The 18731-nt window shown below is 44.1% G+C and overlaps 1 protein-coding gene across 2 annotated transcripts; it reads right to left on the reverse strand.

Moving 5' to 3' along the window:
• Positions 1-495: 495 nt before the first annotated feature.
• On the reverse strand, positions 496-18463 carry CCR7 (C-C motif chemokine receptor 7). Of its 2 annotated transcripts, none has more exons than XM_081838102.1 (3): positions 18360-18463; positions 11897-11946; positions 496-2690 (listed from the first exon to the last, which is right to left on the reverse strand). In XM_081838102.1, the coding sequence occupies exons 1-3, from the start codon at positions 18421-18423 to the stop codon at positions 1614-1616; spliced, it is 1191 nt and encodes a 396-aa protein (XP_081694228.1). In that variant the 5' UTR covers positions 18424-18463; the 3' UTR covers positions 496-1613. The 2 variants fall into 2 exon arrangements, with proteins under 2 accessions (XP_081694228.1, XP_081694229.1); XM_081838103.1 differs by lacking the exon at positions 18360-18463 and adding an exon at positions 13326-13489.
• Between the last annotated feature and the right edge of the window lie 268 nt (positions 18464-18731).

Here is an 18731-nt window from a genome sequence, read left to right on the forward strand (position 1 = left end):
TAATAGTTGGAAGCCCAGGACTCCTTACTTCCCTGCATCCCCCACGCCTCCCTACACACCTGGAGGTTGGTGGACGAGTTTCTCTTGCGAGTTTCAAAGATCTCATAAGCTGCATCCCACAGTAACTCAGAGCAGGGCTTTAAGTGCGGCTACCCCTGTTCTATGAAAGTCTTCCTGGTGCCCAGGGACAGGTGTTCAATAACTGCATTTCCTGGAAACAATTAAAGACTTTTTTTTTTTGTTCCAACAGGCTTTCCCCAGCTGGACCAATGTGGGTTTTCCATGAGCTTGTCAGGCTTCTGGTCATGTTTTAAATGTACCTTTTGCGGTTTTAACTGCTTTGAATTCTCTTATATGCAAATTGCCAAGAGGCAGTGGTTTAGAATGCAATTAATAACCCAGTGATGATGACGATCAATAATAATAGTAAGAGAGAAGTTCCAAGGGCAGCACTTGATTCCTCTTGAAGGGAGAGATAACCAGAGGCTTATGGCGTGTCTGTTAATATTTTGAGTTTATTTATAAATGTACAAGTTGAACACAGGTGGAGGCACAGCTTAACCCTCTTACAAGCCCCAAATGCTACCATCCCACATCAGACTGCTAGAAAGGCAGCCCTCAAAACAGTACTTTCCTGAGTTCAAATATCTCTTCTGAATCCCAATCACTTACTGCGGCTTCTCTCCCCAACACAGACCTTCCATAACTTGAGGGAATAGGAAAGGTATTCTGCATCACCCAATCTCTCCTGGGTTTCTCCTATTAAGAACGTATTCTTGTCTCAAGAGGCCGTCTTCTAACATTTGGCTCCTGCTGAGAGACCATTTCCTGAACATCACGAGCTATTAACATCCCTCTGACAAGTCTGAGACTCTGGACAGGTATTGCGTTAAGGCAAACCCCCAGGGATAGCTGTGTTCACAGCAATCTGCTAGAAAACACATGATAATATTCAGTAAAAGTAGATTAAATGGGCCCTTGAGCAGCTGCAGAGTGCGTTTCACCACCAAGAAACAATAGAGAGTCCCACAGACAAAGCTGGGGGGGGGGGGCTGGAGACCAAGTCCTGTGTGAGAAGGCAGATAGGTACCTGGCCACTGTGAGAACAGTAATGCTGGACTAGATAGATGGGCCTTTGGCCTGATCCAACACAACTTTTCTTACATTCATTTAGGGCAGGGTTTCCCAAACAGCTGCGACTACAGCTGTTTTTGGACTACAACTCCCATCATCCCTAGCTAGCAGGACCAGTGGTCGGGGGTGATGGGTATTGTAGTGACAAAAACCAGGTGGAAACCTACGTTTGGGAAACCCTGATTTAGGCTCACTCTTCTAGTTCATAGGCAGAGTTTTGTCCCCGCCATCAGCTCACTTCCTTGAGATCCGTGAGCAACTTTTCTGCAGTCCACATCTCTTTACTCTATACAACAGTCTCAATTACCGGTATGTGAGTTGATCTGTGGAGGAGGGGGGCGGTCCATTGGGCCCTTCAGGCAACTTGGAAACATACCCACTGGGTGAGATTCAAAGGTTCCAAGTGTCAATCTCTCATGCTGGCCAATGGAAAAGGCTGCTGTTGTGACACCAAGTTGATTGGCGGTCCATGGGGCCTTTCAGGGGTAGAAAGTGGTGGTGGTGTCAGTTTCCGTGGCAATGGAGCACCTTGTGTTATCCCGGTACGTTGACCACTGCCAGAGCTGTGCTTGGCTGATGCAGCCCAGGTTCTTGAGGAGACGGAGCAGGTCATTGCGGAACTTGACACCTATGAAGGCGTACAGGAAGGGGTTGAGGCAGCAGCGGAAGCACGCCAGGCCATACGTCACGTCATTGGCCACATCCATGCGCTTGATGACTTCGCATTCGCCATTGGTGTGGTTGAAGGCCGAGATGGTCTCAGCTAGCACGACGCCATTGTAGGGCAGCTGGAAGAGGACAAAGACCACCATCACGGCGATGAGGACCTTGATTGCCCGGTTCTTCTCGAAGCTACGGGCTTGGAACAAGGTCCTGATGATGACGCAGTAGCAGAACGTCATCACTAGGAGAGGCATCAGGAAGCCAAAGAGCATCTGGCAAATCCTGATGCCGGTGCTGAAGGCCAGCAAGTTGTATGCTAGGATGCTGCAGCGCGGCTTCTGTTGGTCAGACTCATAGATGCCCCTGTGGACCAGCTCAGGGATGGAGAGGACGAAAGCTAGTATCCAAATGGAGAGGCAGGTGACCTTGCTGGCGAAAACTCTCTGGGACCGGAGGCGGTGGGCTGAGGGGGCCTGGACAATGGCGAAATACCTGTCGATGCTGATGGAGAGCAGCAGCAACATTCCGCTAAAGAAGCTCATCTGGCAGATGCAATGGATGGCTTTGCAACCAAACTCCTGAAAGACCCAATACTTTGCTGCGCTGAAGGCCCAGAAGGGGAGAGTCAGCAGGAAGAGGATGTCCGCTATGGCGAGGTTGAGGAGGTAGATATCTGTCATCGTCTTGAGCCTCTTGAAGTAGATGTACGTCACCATGACCAGGCAGTTGCCTGCCAGCCCCACAAAACACACAAGGGAGTATACAACGGGTAAGAAAACTGCACGGAACCGCCGGATCTCATCCTTCTTGCAGATGTCTGCATACGCATCGTAGTCAATCGTGAAGTTGCTATTGTAGTCGTATTCAGCTGTCACAGTCTGGCTCATGCAGAGCTAGGAGGCGGATAAAAGAATCAGTTACAACTTGCACACTGGAGGGGATAACATCTCTGCAGCATTTGCCAAGTGACCCCCCCCCCCAACCAGGAAGCAATCTTCAGATCGGGGGCACATTCATTGAGGAATTACATCTAGGCATAATTGTTTGATTTGCAGTTTCTATCATGGCTTCTCAAAAGGATCTAGGGGTCTTAGTAGATCACAAGTAGATCAATTGTGTGATGCAGAAGCAACAAAAATGCTAATAATATTTTAGGCTGCATCAACAGAAGCATAGAGTCCTGGTCAAGGGAAGTAACAGTACCGCTCTATTCTGCCTTGGTCAGGCCGCTCTTGCAGTACTGTGTCCAGTTCTAGGTGCCACAATTTAAGAAGTTGGAATGTGTGCAGAGGAGGGTGACCAAGATGACCAAGGGACTGGAAACCAAGCCTTATGAGGAATGGCTGAGGCAGCTGGGTATGTTTAGCCTGGAAAAGAGGAGACTGGGAGGAGATATGATAGCCATCTCCAAATATCTAAAGGGCTGTCACATGGGGGATAGAGCAAGGTTGTTTTCTCCTGCTCTGGAGGGTAGGACTCGAACCAATGGCTTCAAGTTACAAGAAAGGAGATTTTGACTAAGCACCAGAAAGAACTTTCTGACAGGATGACCTGTTCGACAGTGGAACAGTTTCCCTCAGGAAGTTGTCGACTCTCCTTCCTGGGAAGTTTTTAAGCAGAGGTTGGATGGCCATCTGTCATGGATGCTTTAGTTGAGATTCCTGCATTGTTGGGGGTTGGACTGGATGTCCCTCGGGGTACCTTCCAACTCTACAATTCTATGATCTTATGAAGGTGTCCTGGAGGTCATTACTAGATGAGGGTGCTCTAGCCACACACGGAGACCACACTTCCAAGGATTTCCTGGGATGAGTGGATGCCCACTTTTAAGCCTCTAGGTTCCACATTTGATGAGCAGCCATTCACACGATTAGTAACTGCATTAAAGGCAGTTTAGAAAGCAAATAGGGGTGGGGATGGGGGACCATGAGCTCAGGGGTTCTCCAGATTGGGGAGGGAGGTGTCACAGAGATTAGAGGGTTCATGCCCCAATGCCATCATAGCTAGCCATTCACAGCCAAGAGTCTGATTAATCCTCTTTTTAAAGCCACCCAAGTTGGAAAGGTTCAAATGTGCACCAAAGGAAGCTTTTCTTCCAATGCAAGTCACCAGTATGCTACTTAATAGTTTGATTACATTCCCTGTGCCAAGTTACAGGGAACCAGGCAGAGGGCCTTCTCAGTAGTGGCGCCCGCCCTGTGGAACGCCCTCCCACCAGATGTCAAAGAGAAAAATAACTACCAAACTTTTAGAGGCAGCCCTGTTCAGGGAAGCTTTTAATGTTGGAAGCCGCCCAGAGTGGCTGGGGGGACCCAGCAGATGGGCAGGGTATAAATAATAAATTATTATTAATAATAATAATAATAATTAATAATAAACGAGATGAACTGAAACTGAAGTGAGGACAGCCGTTGCCCTGCTGACTATCTGCTATGTAGATAAAAACCCTACAATACAGGACTGAGATTGGAGCAAATAAGAGCTACTGTCTCTGTTGCTCATCCCTGAAGCCCCAAGTGGAGAGAGTATTAGAGAAGAAGGTAAATTGTGTGGTCTCAAGAAGAACACTTCGCAGGGGCACTGGTGTGTGTGTGTGTGTGTGTGTGTGTGTGTGTGTGTGTGTGTGTGCTGGGAGAACAGAAGTGGCTTCTGTGTTTTGGGGGCAGGATTATAAGACATCTGTTTGGCTTCCTGTGCACACTTCCTTTCAAATTTCAGCGCTTGGCCCCAATCCAGATTTGGTTTGAAGGGCAAAAGGGTGAAAACACCCCTGCTCCCCATCAGCTTCCCAGTATGAGCCCCACCATAGTGGCTAATTATTTAACAAATCTGCCGTGTAAGGACTGAAGACGTGAATAACGTCACTCCCGGTTTGACCTTCAGGTTCCTTTCTCTCTGATTGACACTGTAGCACAGTAGTTCTCCATCAGAGAACTGCAGACCCCCTGTTTTGCAAAAGCCAAGCCACATGGACCCCCTATTTCCGAAAACTTGACATCTCTCTAGTAGATGGCACCACAAATCCCCTGCGTGGGGTACGTGGACTCCCTGGAGTCTGTGAGCCACCAGTTGGGAACCACTTCTGTAGAACCATTTTTTTTCTCCCACCCACCAAGACTGGATGACTCCTATGTAAATTTTCAGTATGTGGCATTTAAAAGCATTTTTATTTTGCAGAAAATGCTTGCCACCTGGCAGGCATATGCTTACAGAAACTAAGCTTTCCAGGAATTGTATAGCCAAGCAAAAATTACGGTAGATTGCCAGAAAAAGAGGAAATGTATTGCCTAGAAATGTGCTGTTGACACAGACGTGCACACAAAAAGCACAGGCTAATTTTTATTTTTTTTATATAAATATTTATTAGAGTTTTTGAATACAAATGCACCAATAATAAACAATCTTACTTCTATCACAACGTAGTTTCATCACTTCTTTGGACTCCCTCACGTCTCCCGCTCCCATTTACATCGTTAAAAGGTTTTTCCAAGCAAATTATCAACTTGTTTACGATCTTATATCCACTCATTTAAGTATAATCTAGCAATTCTCCATAAAATTTATGTTTTCTTTAATCTCACTTATCATCAAATTCAAAATCTAATTTAGTGGTGGCCAATTTTTTATAATCTAGCATCCTTCTTAACATTCAACCAAATTACAATGTTTTTGTAAATACATCTTAAATTTCTTCCAATCTTCCTCAATCCTCTCTTCTCCCAGGTCTCGGATTCTGCCAGTCATCTCGGCCAGTTGCAAATAGTCCATCAGCACAGGCTAATTTATATTTATAGATGCAAATGCAGAAATAACTACAGTGGTACCTCGGGTTACATACACTTCAGGTTACAAACGCTTCAGGTTACAGACTCCACTAACCGAGAAATATTGCTTCAGGTTAAGAACTCTGCTTCAGGATGAGAACAGAAATCGTGTTCCAGCGGTGCGGCAGCAGCAGGAGGCCCCATTAGCTAAAGTGGTGCTTCAGGTTAAGAACAGTTTCAGGTTAAGAATGGATCTCCGCAAGGAATTACGGTAAGTACTTAACCTGAGGTACCACTGTATTGCCATGTTCATATAGATGTGTTGCATGTCTCTCCATAGAGCAACTCACTCTCACGTAGCTACCTGCTCTGTGCCAGCTCAGTTTGCTGCCCTGGTGCTCCCTGGTGATGGGCAATGCTGGAGCCCCCTCCTGTGCTCGCCTCTTAAAGTTTTTTTTACCTTTAAATTGGACTTGGACTGGGCACCCTCTCCAATAAAATCATAGAATCATAGAGTTGGAAGGGACCCTGAGGGTCATCTAGTCCAACCCCCTGCAATGCAGGAATCTCAGCTAAAGCACCTCAGCTTTAAAAACCTCCAATGAATGAATGGGCAAGAGTATTGTTGGCCCAGAAATGGAAGGAAGAAGAAATACCAACGAAAGAAGAATGGCAGACAAAATTAATGGACTACGCAGAATTGGACAAAATGGCAGGAAGGATTCGAAACCTGCGGGACCAGAGATTCACAGAAGATTGGAAGAAGGATATGAATTATTTGAAGAGCAACTGTAATTAAAAAAATATGCCAGTAGGACTACAAGAAGTTTTGTAATGAGGAATATATGAAATATTGCAAAGAAGAGAAAGAAGAGAGATATTAGTTATGATATTTTCATGTAATAGTGAAAATAAGAAATGTAAATTAAGTGGGAAAGATTGGAAAATTTTCAGATGTGATTGATGGAAGTCAAAAAAATTGAATAAGATATAAAAGTATTTTTAATAATTGCTGAAAATGGTATGTTAAAAAACTAATAAAAATATTTAAAACAAAACAAAACAAAAAAACCTCTAATGAATGAGATTCCACCACCTCCTGAGGAAGACTGTTCCATTGTCGAATAGAGAATTGTCCTCAATAAAAAGAGTCACATGGGGACCACTAAAATGAGATTATGGCAGGGCTATCGACTTCTGGAAAAAACGAACAACTGATGCAAATCAATGGGGAGAAACAACAACTCTATCTTTAGGGAATGTCTGCCATTTTCAGATGACAATTCATGACAGCGGTTAAAGTTTCGAAAATTGCCACATTTGGGCCCGTGAGATACCAAGGAGGAAATTCTGATTAGGACATGTGAGTGTTGCCTTATGAAGGATCACGTGTGATTGGTTCATTCCTTTTTGAGGATGTCATCATAGGCAGAAGAGGTTCTCTTTTTTAAACTTGGAGTTTCTGACCCCACGTAAGGACAATGTGATGTGCAGTACTTACACCAAAGTTTCCCAACAAAATAAAATAAAAATGAAGGATGTTTCCTTAGCTACTGGCACAGTTAACTGAGATAGAGCAGAATCCTATAGCTGCCTACTTTTGAATTCAGCAGGACCTGCTCCCAGGCAGTAGCTGGGCCACGGTTGTGTCTTAGGAACTGAGCTAGAAATCATGTAATTCCTGGTTCAGATCTTATCCCTATCATGAGCTCAGCAGGTGTGGGTGTTAAATGAGCCACTCTTTCTCAGTTCTTTATCTGCAGTATACAGATAATAACATTGATCTCCTGCCAAGGGCTGTTGTATAGAGATTACAGTATTGATTATGTGGGTGAAACACCTTAAAACACTCAGAAAATGCTACATACATGCTAAACATCATGACAAAAAGTGCTCCGGGGATGGTGGTGGAAATATTTCAAAAACAAAGGTGTGTCTGCACCAGCTGTTTCACTCCCAATAAAAAGCTAACGGCAAGGGTAGTGCATGGAATTCCCCTTTCAAAGGTTGATGGACTCCAGCTCCCATCATCCTTGCTGGTTGGGGCTGATGGGAGTTGGAGTCCAGCCCCATCTGGAGGGCACCCCTTCCAATATTCCTGGTTTATGTGATCTATACCTGGTCTTGGACAGCAGTCTAGATTAGGGTCCCGTTGCTGGGGTTTGCCCTGAGAAAGTACCTGTTTCATTACATGGAACAAATATTTTCTCCACTACATTCCTCATGGTGCTGAACTGACACTACTAGGGACATGATCCTGCTGGCGAAGTTCAGAATGAGAAGATTGTGCATGACTAAATCTAACGGAGAAGAGGCATCAGAACCGCCATTGCAAGCGATATGGTCTGGAGTGCCTCTCTGTGAATATATTTATGGGTGGGAAAGTATATACTCACTCACTTATTTATTTATTTATTTATTTATATATATTTATTTTGCCTAGACAGCATCTTAAAAAGCAGAGACATCACCTTGCCAACAAAGGTCCATATAGTTAAAGCCATGGTTTTCCCAGTAGTGATGTATGGAAGTGAGAGCTGGACCACAAAGAAGGCTGATTGCCGAAGAATTGATGCTTTTGAATTATGGTGCTGGAGGAGACTCTTGAGAGTCCCATGGACTGCAAGAAGATCAAACCTTTCCATTCTGAAGGAAATCAGCCCTGAGTGCTCACTGGAAGGACAGATCCTGAAGCTGAGGCTCCAATACTTTGGCCACCTTATGAGAAGAGAAGACTCTCTGGAAAAGACCCTGATGTTGGGAAAGATGGAGGGCACAAGGAGAAGGGGACGACAGAGGATGAGATGGTTGGACAGTGTTCTCGAAGCTACGAACATGAGTTTGACCAAACTGTGGGAGGCAGTGGAAGACAGGAGTGCCTGGCGTGCTCTGGTCCATGGGGTCACGAAGAGTCGGACACGACTAAACAATTAAACAACAACAACATTTTGCCTTTTCTCCAAGAAGCTCAAGGTAGCATACATAGGGCTGATACCCTGGGCAACCAGGGTTCAAATCCCCACTCAGCCCATGAAGCTCACTTGAACAACCCAGTCAGATGGGTGGGGTACAAAAAAGAAAAGTATTGTCATCGTCATGATCATATTGGGCCAGTTGCCATCTCTTAGTCTGCCTCACAGGGTTGCTGTGAGAATAAAATGGCACGGTGAGAGATGCGTGTACACCACCTTGAGCTCCCTGGAGGAAAAGTGAGATAGAAATGCAAGAATAAATTAAGAAAGCAAGCTGAGAATGCTTGGGGAATTCAAGTTCTGCGACTTGAACTGCCCTGGTTCTCACTTCCTAGACCTAGGTGTGGATTAGGGCTTCATTCTCCTTTGGATTTTGCATTGCTTGGGATTTTGTGATGCAATTCATGGCATTAAGGGAGGGGGGCAAAATCAACTCCCCAAAAGGTTTTATAATGTGTGTTTCTGACTAAAATACCTCTAGAAAGGTGTACAGTGAGATCAAATATGTATCAGCTAGGTACTTCGTCATAAAGCAGTATTTCAATACAAATTTTAGCGCAGATTAATGCGGGAAAATGGTGGGAAAGACTTAGGAACAAACACATGCAAAATTGACATGAACCCAAACCAAAAATCCATCCATCCCTTGGTGCACCAATCTTTGGCAGCAGAGAAGTAACCATAAGGAAGGTCATTATGAGTTCTGTCATTGTGCTAAACCATAATTAGCACAAGCCATGGTCTGTTCATGGACTTCAAACTATGGTTTCTGATTCAGGTTAGCTGGCCTCTCACAAAACATGGTCTATCAGCTCAGACATTGCACCACACCATAGCTAAGTGTCCATCATGCCTTGGGTTAATTTTGGCATGATGTCTGCACTCTTAAGAGAACAGGTTTTAAAAGCCTGTTTTGTGGTCAAAAGCTCTCCCTCTACTCAGAAAAGGGTGATTCCAAATCCCTCTGCCACTTGTGGGTGACCACAGCATGTGATCTGTGATTCATGTCTTTACAGTCCCTTGCTATGTCACATGGGAAGCTGGTGTGTGTTTCCCTGACATTTGCACTGGAAATTCCAGACAATGAAAACAACACATTGGGGTTGCCCATTTTCAAACGTGGAAGAGGCATGATATTCCAGGACTGAGTCTGAGCAGTGCCGCATTTACGTATAAGCTAAACAAGCTATAGCTTAGGGCCTCACTCTCTTGGGGCCCCTCAAAAAATTTAAAGGAAAAAATACACCTGGATGTACATTTCCAAAATATAAGATAAAAAAGAAATAAAATAAAACCTACATAAGGTAAGTAATGGGCCCGCCTGCTAGCCTGCTCCCTAAAATATCACTGATTTGCTCCTTTCTATACATAGGGTGCCTACATTCTGCATGGACTGGTTGCATGGCAACATGTGCAAATGGCTTTAGATACAGTGGTACCTCGGGTCAAGAACTTAATTCGTTCTGGAGGTCCATTCTTAACCTGAAACTGTTCTTAACCTGAAGCACCACTTTAGCTAATGGGGCCTCCCGCTGCTGCCCTGCCGCCACTGCATGATTTCTGTTCTCATCCTGAAGCAAAGTTCTTAACCCGAGGTACTATTTCTGGGTTAGTGGAGTCTGTAACCTGAAGCATCTGTAACCTGAAGCATCTGTAACCTGAGGTACCACTGTACCTATTAGGTCCATAAATTACCATGGAGCATATATTTAACACACAAAAAACAGTGACAATTTGTTGTTGACAAAGGACAGCTGGACATCTAAAGGGCCCCATTACCTTCAGTAGCTTAGGGCCTCAGCAAACCTAAATCTGGCCCTGCGTCTGCAACATGGTTTGGTTTCAGATAGGGGTAGGGAGGATGGAGATGGAGAAGGAACAGGGTCAATGGGAAGCAGGGGTGGAGAAAGGGACAGGAACTGCTGGGGACTTTGCTGGTGTGTTTTGTTGCAAAAATAGCAAGGAGAGGCAGAGCAAAAGAGAGAGGAATGGGATCTGTAGTGAGTGAGTGAGGGAGAAGGGGCATGTACTGCACACATGGCGGGCATGAGGCGTGGCAGAGGTGCAGAGAGAAAGAACCACAGTGGGTTGGGAGGCGAACCGGCCACACAAAGTTTAAAAGGGAAAACACACCAAGCTCTGAGGCCTGCAAGAAAACCTTGCGGTGGGCTTGTGAGCGAGGGCTCCTACCACATCCTGTGGGTGGACCTGCAGAAGGAGCATCGCCCAAAGAGAAAGGAAGGAGAGGCAGCCCACCACCAAACACCTCCACCCTCTCCCTTGAATGTGTGTGTGTGTGAGAAAGAGAGTGAGAGCCTGTATGAAAGTGAGAATGAGGGAAAAGAGGAGCTCCAGAGTCAACCTCAGTTCACAACTTAGCAACATGCCTTTCTTCACAGGTGGGAATAAAATGCACCTTGAGATGGTTGCCCAGGAGGATGGGAAAAGCTGCCCCTTTTCCATTTCTCATTTTTCCAATCTAAACTTCAGTTCTCTACATTTTGGCAATCTTAATAGTAACAACAACAACAACAACAACAACAACAACAACAACAACAATGTATTTATTTATACCCCACCCATCTGGCTGAGTTGCCCCAGCCACTCTAGGCAGCTTCCAACTCATATAAATAATAATAATAATAAATCGTCAAACATTAATAGTAACAATCTGATCCGATATTTAAAAAATCACAATAACTTTAAAAATGAACAACTTATATCCAATAAAGCGATATTCAATAATCCATTGGAATCCAACAGTAAGCAGTAAAATTAAGCATCAGCAAATAGTAATTAAACAGCTTACACTTATCAATTACAATAAAGAATTACTAATCTATAACCAATAAAAATAGTCCTCGTGAAAATTCACCAGCGTTTTAGCGCAGATTTCTCCTAATGAGCGCATTCTTGGGTATGCGGTTTTGTCCAAAATGCTAATTTTTGCAATGCCCCTAAAATCATTCACCTTTGTAGGTTATGTTTTAGTAATGTATGCACCTACCTGTACACTTGACTTGAGTATATGCATTTTTGTACACATTGCTTGGCTGGAGAACGGTTTGGCAAGATTCTGAGAAGTGTGGCTTTCAAAGGATGGCTGTGGTTTGGAGCATGCGTCTCTGCAGAGCATACGGTCCAGCTAGGCTCGCCTTTAAATGCAAGCCGAATCAAATTTCTATTGCCCAGTGGCCATTTGTCAAACACCCTGAACCTTTAATCCTTCCCATTGCCCAACTTCTTCCCTTTACTGACATGGGAAGGTGGAGCAAGGGAATATGGATCAGACTCTGTATCAAATGACTTCACCCCACAGCAGCAGTGCTCAAGGGGCACTGGCCATTTGGGTCAGCTCCTTACCTGGAAAAGGAGAGGCAAGTTCAAAACGACGACCGCTCTCAGCTTTTTATCTAGAGGAGGGAAACACAATGCACACAGTGACACAGAAAACGGCTGGGACGACACAGAAGAGGACATGAAGAGAAGGCAGCCTTGCAAATTTAAGTGACGGCTGAAATATCGTGGTCTTTCAGCAAAGTTGTTGTGCCCACTCTGAAATGCTTATAGAAAAGGCTGCAACGAGGATAGGTCATGTGTTAGCTGTGATAAACAGGGCTGTGATTTGGGATTTATTTACGTAGAGGGGAGCAGGTGGTTTCTAAGGTTCAAAAGTGGTTTCACTGGATGGCTGTTTCGAAAGGGGAGTTGTAGACGATGGCTGTTTCGAAAGGGGAGTTGTAGACGATGGCTGTTTCGAAAGGGGAGTTGTAGACGATGGCTGCACCACTACTCCTGGCAAATTATACTGCTGGCAGGTGTGCCCCCGTCATAGCTGCTGCTTCCCCCAACCCCTGCTCCCCCTCCGCCTCAAGGATGGCAGTTGCAAGGCCAGAGTTGGCCCTAGGGTAGCAGTTGCTGACACCTATCCTACGGTCTCCAAAGTTTGTGACCATAAGACAGGAGGTTTGGAAGTCCAAAACTGCGTTTTGCATTGTGCCCAGAGGACTACAAAAAGCTGTTCCGAAAGCAGCTTTTCAAGCAAGCATGAGCTCTGCATCATCTTATCTAAAGCAGTTTGCCCTTATTCCCCCCTTTGTGATTTATATTATTATTATTATTATTTACAACAGAAAACAGAACTGACATCATTCAAACCAATGTTGCTGGGGAAAAAATACATATATGTTTATTTTTCCTATCAAAGTGGCATCTCATTCAGAAGTATGTGCCATTGAGCATGCACAGAAAGCGTCACTTATCACTGAGTGTGTAGGTCCTTAGAGATTAGGGGCTTCCTATTCAGAAAAGATAGTCTGAGCCTCTATACCCCCTGGCTTTAGAAATGAGAGCGGGGTGGAGTTTATCACTTTTAACAGAAGAGGTTTTTAACATGAATAAATCAAAACACCACATTGTGGTCCTTTCCTCTGTCTTGTAATTTGAAATTTGGGCTTCTTTTAACAGCTGTCCTGGGAGCCAAGGCAAGGCAGTAAGTAGCACATTGTGTTCATTGAAACACACACCTTCCAAGGAAGGAGAGATGGCAGGGCTTTTAAACCTGACCCCCTTCCACTTGGAAGCCCTTGCCCCCATTCCCAGATGGGCGTCTGAGCACAAGGCTGCCATCGTTTAATGGCAAGCCAATTCTACTCTGCACATGCCCAGAAACACACTGCCATTGTGATTGTTCCCATGTAGCCTTGGAGCTAGAAACAGGTTCAGAAGCTAGCTTCTGACTCAATTTGAACCCTGAAGTTGAGGTTGAGAGGGAGAGAGAAAGAGGACTTACCTCTGTCCATGGCCTTTTGCTAACTTGCCACGAAACCAGACAATGACAGCTAGTGAAAGGGAGCTTAGAATGATGCTATGCGAAGAGCAATTTATAGGAACTTCCTTTCTTCTTTTTTTTTTCTTTTTGGCTCAGCCCTCATGCCCTTGCAAGGACGGAGCACATGATGCCTTGCGCTCAGAGGCTGAGATTTTACTTGCTGTTCCTTCTCCTGCCTGGAGCACAGCCTCACTGAGGGGGCCCTTGATCGCCTCAGGTGCTTCCTGCTGCCCTGAGAGAATGCAGATGGCCCAAGTGATAAGGAGATCTTTGCCTTTTTCCGAGAAGAACAACCTGCAGAATGAATTGTTACTAGTCATCCTCTGGCAAAGAGTGAAAAATGGCTTTCTCTGTGGTCTCCGAGGAACAGGTGTCATATATATTTATATTCTTACGAGCCCCCACTTTTCTTTTCTTTTTTTTAGATGATATTTTATTAAGTTTTAACAAAAAGAAAATTACAAGACAATAAGCAAAAAAAAAAAACAAAAAAAAAACCACAAGAGAGATACAAAAACACAAGAATACAAAAAATACAAAAATTTAAGTTTAACATAAAAAGAAAAAGAAAAATAAAAAAAATAAAAACAGAAAGTCCCCCTTTATTATTTCTCACCATTCATTAACTTATTTTCCTGACTTCCTCGCACCTCCCTCTTTTGTATTCCAATTAAAAAATGGTTCAGCAAATTCATACCTCTTAATTTATCCTTAATTATTTATCCTCACATATTATAGCTTCAATTTTTCATCTAATATCAATCTATTCTTGCATATTCTTATTTTACCTTATTACTAGAACCCCTTCATTTCATTTCAATGTCATCAACATTCAAAAATTTTACAGTGTTTCTGTAAATAAATTTTAAATTTCCTCCAATCTTCTTCCACCAACTCTTCTCCCTGATCTCGGATTCTGCCAGTCATTTCCGCCATTTCCATGTAGTCCATTACTTGCATCTGCCATTCTTCCAAGGTGCCCCCGCTTTTCACCCAGGAAGACCCACAAAGCACGCAAGGACCACCAGAGGAGGGGAAGCACCCCCTGCAATAAGTAACTTGCCTCTGTCCCCAAACAGAGTTTTCTTTCTTCCAGGAACCAAACATTGGACAAAAAGGCACGCTGCCCACATCTGTGCCCCTCTATCTATTTTTCCTGGTGCTGCCGCAAAGTGACTTCCAGAAGAAGAATAAGGCAATACCAAAAAACAAACAAAACAACAACAATAACAAACGAGATTAAGGACAAACCCAGGGCACATGAAAGCACCATCCTGCACCATCTAGGTCAGGTTTATGCCTCATAAGGATGAGCAAATCTGTTCGAACTTTACCGAGATCTGTTAGGAGACTCCTATTCCCTTCCCAGAATTACAATTCCCAGCATTCCCTCTGATTGTTAAGCCACTTTAGAAATCGTAGCTCGGGGCAGGGGAGGGAACTAGGTGCCTCCCTGCGACTCTCAGTGTTAAGTTGTGGGTGAACATATCAGACAACACAGTGATTCTTCAAACAGCTCTTGTTTAGTCACAGGCCAGAACAGAACTGCACTGAAGGGTTTAGCCAGCCTGCTTATACAGTGGTACCTCGGGTTACATACGCTTCAGGTTACATACGCTTCAGGTTACAGACTCCGCTAACCCAGAAATAGTGCTTCAGGTTAAGAACTTTGCTTCAGGATGAGAACAGAAATCGTGCTCCGGTGGCGCGGTGGCAGCAGGAGGCCCCATTAGCTAAAGTGGTGCTTCAGGTTAAGGACAGTTTCAGGTAAAGTACGGACCTCCGGAACGAATTAAGTACTTAACCCGAGGTACCACTGTATAGAGCTCTACTACAACACAACTGTAACAACTTTCTGTAACTATCCAATCACTGAACGTCACCTTCAATCCCTTATTTGCATATGTGGACCTGAGTGAAAACTATCTACAGTATCCCCCTGCTGACCCAGGGTGAGAACTTCAGTACATAACACTCAGCATCCCTTAACAAACTACAGCTCCCAGGATTCTTTGGGGGAAGTTGTACATTTAACCAACATAGTTAAAGCACCAGAAGTATAAGAAGCAAGGCCAGTACAAGAAAAGCAACTCAGGTAACATATCAAAGGCTTTGGGAACTGGAAATGTTTTTGCCTGGATTAAAAAAGGTCTCAAGTAGGGATTTATTGTGGCATTGTATGCACTGTGCCTTGCAGTTATTTTTTAAAATCATAGTTTAATAATTATTGTAATTGTTGAGAGTGAATTTCTATTTAATTATCATTTGATGATCTTTTGAGAGTTAATTTTATTTCTGTTATAAGAAGGTCTCAGATACAGAATAAATGTTCATAAATGTACAAGGCAAACACATGCATAAGTATATGTCAGAGACGTGGCTGAATCAAAAGCCTGGGAAGTGTCTGACTCTGGAGATGAAAGAATGCCAATACAGAGGGAGCCAGAGTCTGACTCTGGAGACAAGGGATTGCAGCCACAGACAGAGCAGGAGTGGGTTAGTTCAGCCCCCCTTCATCAAGAGTTCCCAGACTCAGATAGAGCAGCAGACTCGGAAAGATCACAAGCAGAGTGGGGGAGGAGATAGACGGCATTGAGGGGGTTGCTATGCAACCAGGAGGGAGGCAGCATTTAGAGGGCTCTGCGTTTGAGAGCGGGGGGGGGGAGTCCACCCACCTTCTTCCCAAAGCAGAAGAGTTGAAAGGGTTAAAAGAGAGGAAGGACTGGACTTTGACACCCTTCATGCTGCAAAAGGGGCAGAGACTCAGAGTGACCAACTCATAGATAAGAGTGGCTGGCCCAAAACCACTCTCTGGATGTTAATTGTAAATAAACATACCATAAAACTGCCAGAGACTCATTAATTCTTATCGAAGCTTGCTTGCCTGCCTGAGATCATTACAGTACATAAACCATGTGTCTGAAATAGCACAGGAGAGCAATCCTGAAGCCATTTTGACTCTCCCAAATTGACCTCAAATATTTCTCTGCAAGGAGAAAGGAAACGGGAAAAGCTTTACAATTGTATTTGGACTGTATGGGCTTACATTTCCCTGCAAAAACAGTCTGGCAAGTATATGTTAAGCTGAGCAAACTATCAATATGTGTAAGAGATTCAGGAACTAAAGTATTTACCATCTCAAAGGAATGGCCGGGCTACCCAGGAAATGCAATCAAGTAAGGCATTATCAGGTATCCTGGCAGACAGGAGAGAAGCAACACTCAGAATTCTGCTGGAGACCGCCTCCTTCTGTGATGTTTTGGGCAGGGGCGTAGGAAAGGGGGGTGGAGGGGCCGAGCTGCCCCAGGTGCCATCATGGAGGGGGGTGACAAATTATCAAGGAACAATTACTGCCCTACTAGGGCGGTTCATTAAAAACCTTTTTTTGAAAATGCCTGCTGCAAAGGTCTTATCTTACTACACTAGGGATTATATAGCTATATATGAAATTTCATGCATATCAGTTAATATCTTGGCCTTCCTCCACGAAAATAGCTGTTTACTTGGCCGTTTTCCTATGTCGTGAAGGCTGAAATTTCCCCAAGGCTGGATTATTTACTTCTGTGTGCTTGTGTATCTGTGTCTCCCTTGTATCTATTAGGGACTATTCTCTCGCCTTTCCTTTGATATCTATGCTAATGATTACTTTTAATTTTAGAGAAAGTGTTTAATTTAAAAAGGATCTGTACTATAGAATAACAGTGGTAACAATACAATGAAGACAAGTAAATATTTTGAAGAGTGTGGTCCCAGAGCCCTAGTGCCACCATCTCAAAGAGGATAAAATGGGTGGACTTTGGTACGCTTTTGTCCTCCCCTCCCCCAATGTCTTTCTCTCTATCTGAGCTGGCTCCCTGCCTGTTACTGTTACATGCAGGGAAACCCGTGTGGGGTCCCTCTCTGTGTAAAGTCTTCAAGCTGTCCCTGCGCACGCCTGACAAATCTGTCCCATTGTCAAAATTTATATTTTCCACCCACCTCCAGTCTCCATTGTTGTGTGTCCTGGCTGAGGTGAAAAACAGAAGATGGATGGCCATCGGTCAGGGATGGTCTAGTTGAGACTCCTGCATTGCCCCAGGGGTTTGGCTAGATGACCCTCAGGGGTCCCTTCCAACTCTACAATTCTCTGGTGCAGAGTTTTAAGTACAAGTTGGATGCAAGGGGTGCATAGGATTGCAGCCCATCTTATGCACTGTCGGCTCGGGAATAAGTCCCACTGATCATGATGAGACTAGATTGCTGCTGTGCAGTCCTGTTTTTTAAATAAATGTTTTCCTTTTCAGAAAATACAGAGCATGCTGAAGTCATAATAAAGAAAACCGTCCCCTTCAGTAGTTTCAAGCACTACTACAGGTTCCACATAATATCTGTACTGCATTGTTGACTGTGGCAGCACCTGCACTTTGGAACTCCCCGCCTATTGCAACAAAGCACATGCCTTTGCTAGACTCTTTTCGGGCTCCCGCTAAAAGCATTCTTCTTTAGGCAAGCACACCTAGATGCTTAGGAAGTTGAAGTGATTTTAATCTTAATATTTTAGCTTTTGTATGTTTTAAAGTAGGATTGTTAATTTTTCTTGATTTTACTGTTTACTTGATTTTCTTGTTTTTTGTTTTGGTAAACCGCTTTGCAGGTTTTTAAAAATAAATTTTATTAAATAAACAAACAATAAATATAAATAAAACAACACAAGCCAAAACACAATCCACCCTGTAGATTTAAGTATCTGTCCATAGTTGCCTACTTGTTATCAGAGGCCCAGAATCCATATTCCTTTGTAAGAAAATATGAAATAACGTAAAACCATTTTTGCAGGCAAAAATTAAAATTAGAAAAAATCAATTGTGTGTGTGTGTGGGGGGGGGTGACAAGAAATTTTCTGCACCGGGTACCACCTGACCTTCCCACACCTCTGGTTTTTGGGGGTGGTATAGGGTGGGCAATTTCAAAACTATTTATAGGGGCTTGCACGCCATTTTTCTGGGTCTCTCTTACCTCCTTGCAAAGAGGGGAGGGAACTCTGTTGCAACAGAAAAATAAAGATCTGCCTTGCCTCCATCCGTTCATCTTTGACCGATCATGGACTTAGGGGACTCGGTCCCTTGGGGAGTTGGGCAGCAAAAGCCAACCCCCCAATTTTTTCTATAACATTCCCTCAAGGGATTATGGGCCCTGTAGTTTACCCCTCACAGAGTTACTATTCCCAGCAACCCTTCACAAACCACAGCCACCAGAAGCTATGGCGTGTTCACCATCAACACTTTCAGAGTCTCGCCTGGTTTAGATGAAAAGGAGAAAGAGGGCTTAAGTTTCATCAACATGCTGATGACTCGTATTCACTCCAAATCCCCAGACAACTTTGCTCAC

This window comes from Podarcis erhardii, assembly GCF_964252035.2.
Source record: "Podarcis erhardii genome assembly, chromosome: 13".
Lineage (NCBI taxonomy): Eukaryota > Metazoa > Chordata > Lepidosauria > Squamata > Lacertidae > Podarcis > Podarcis erhardii.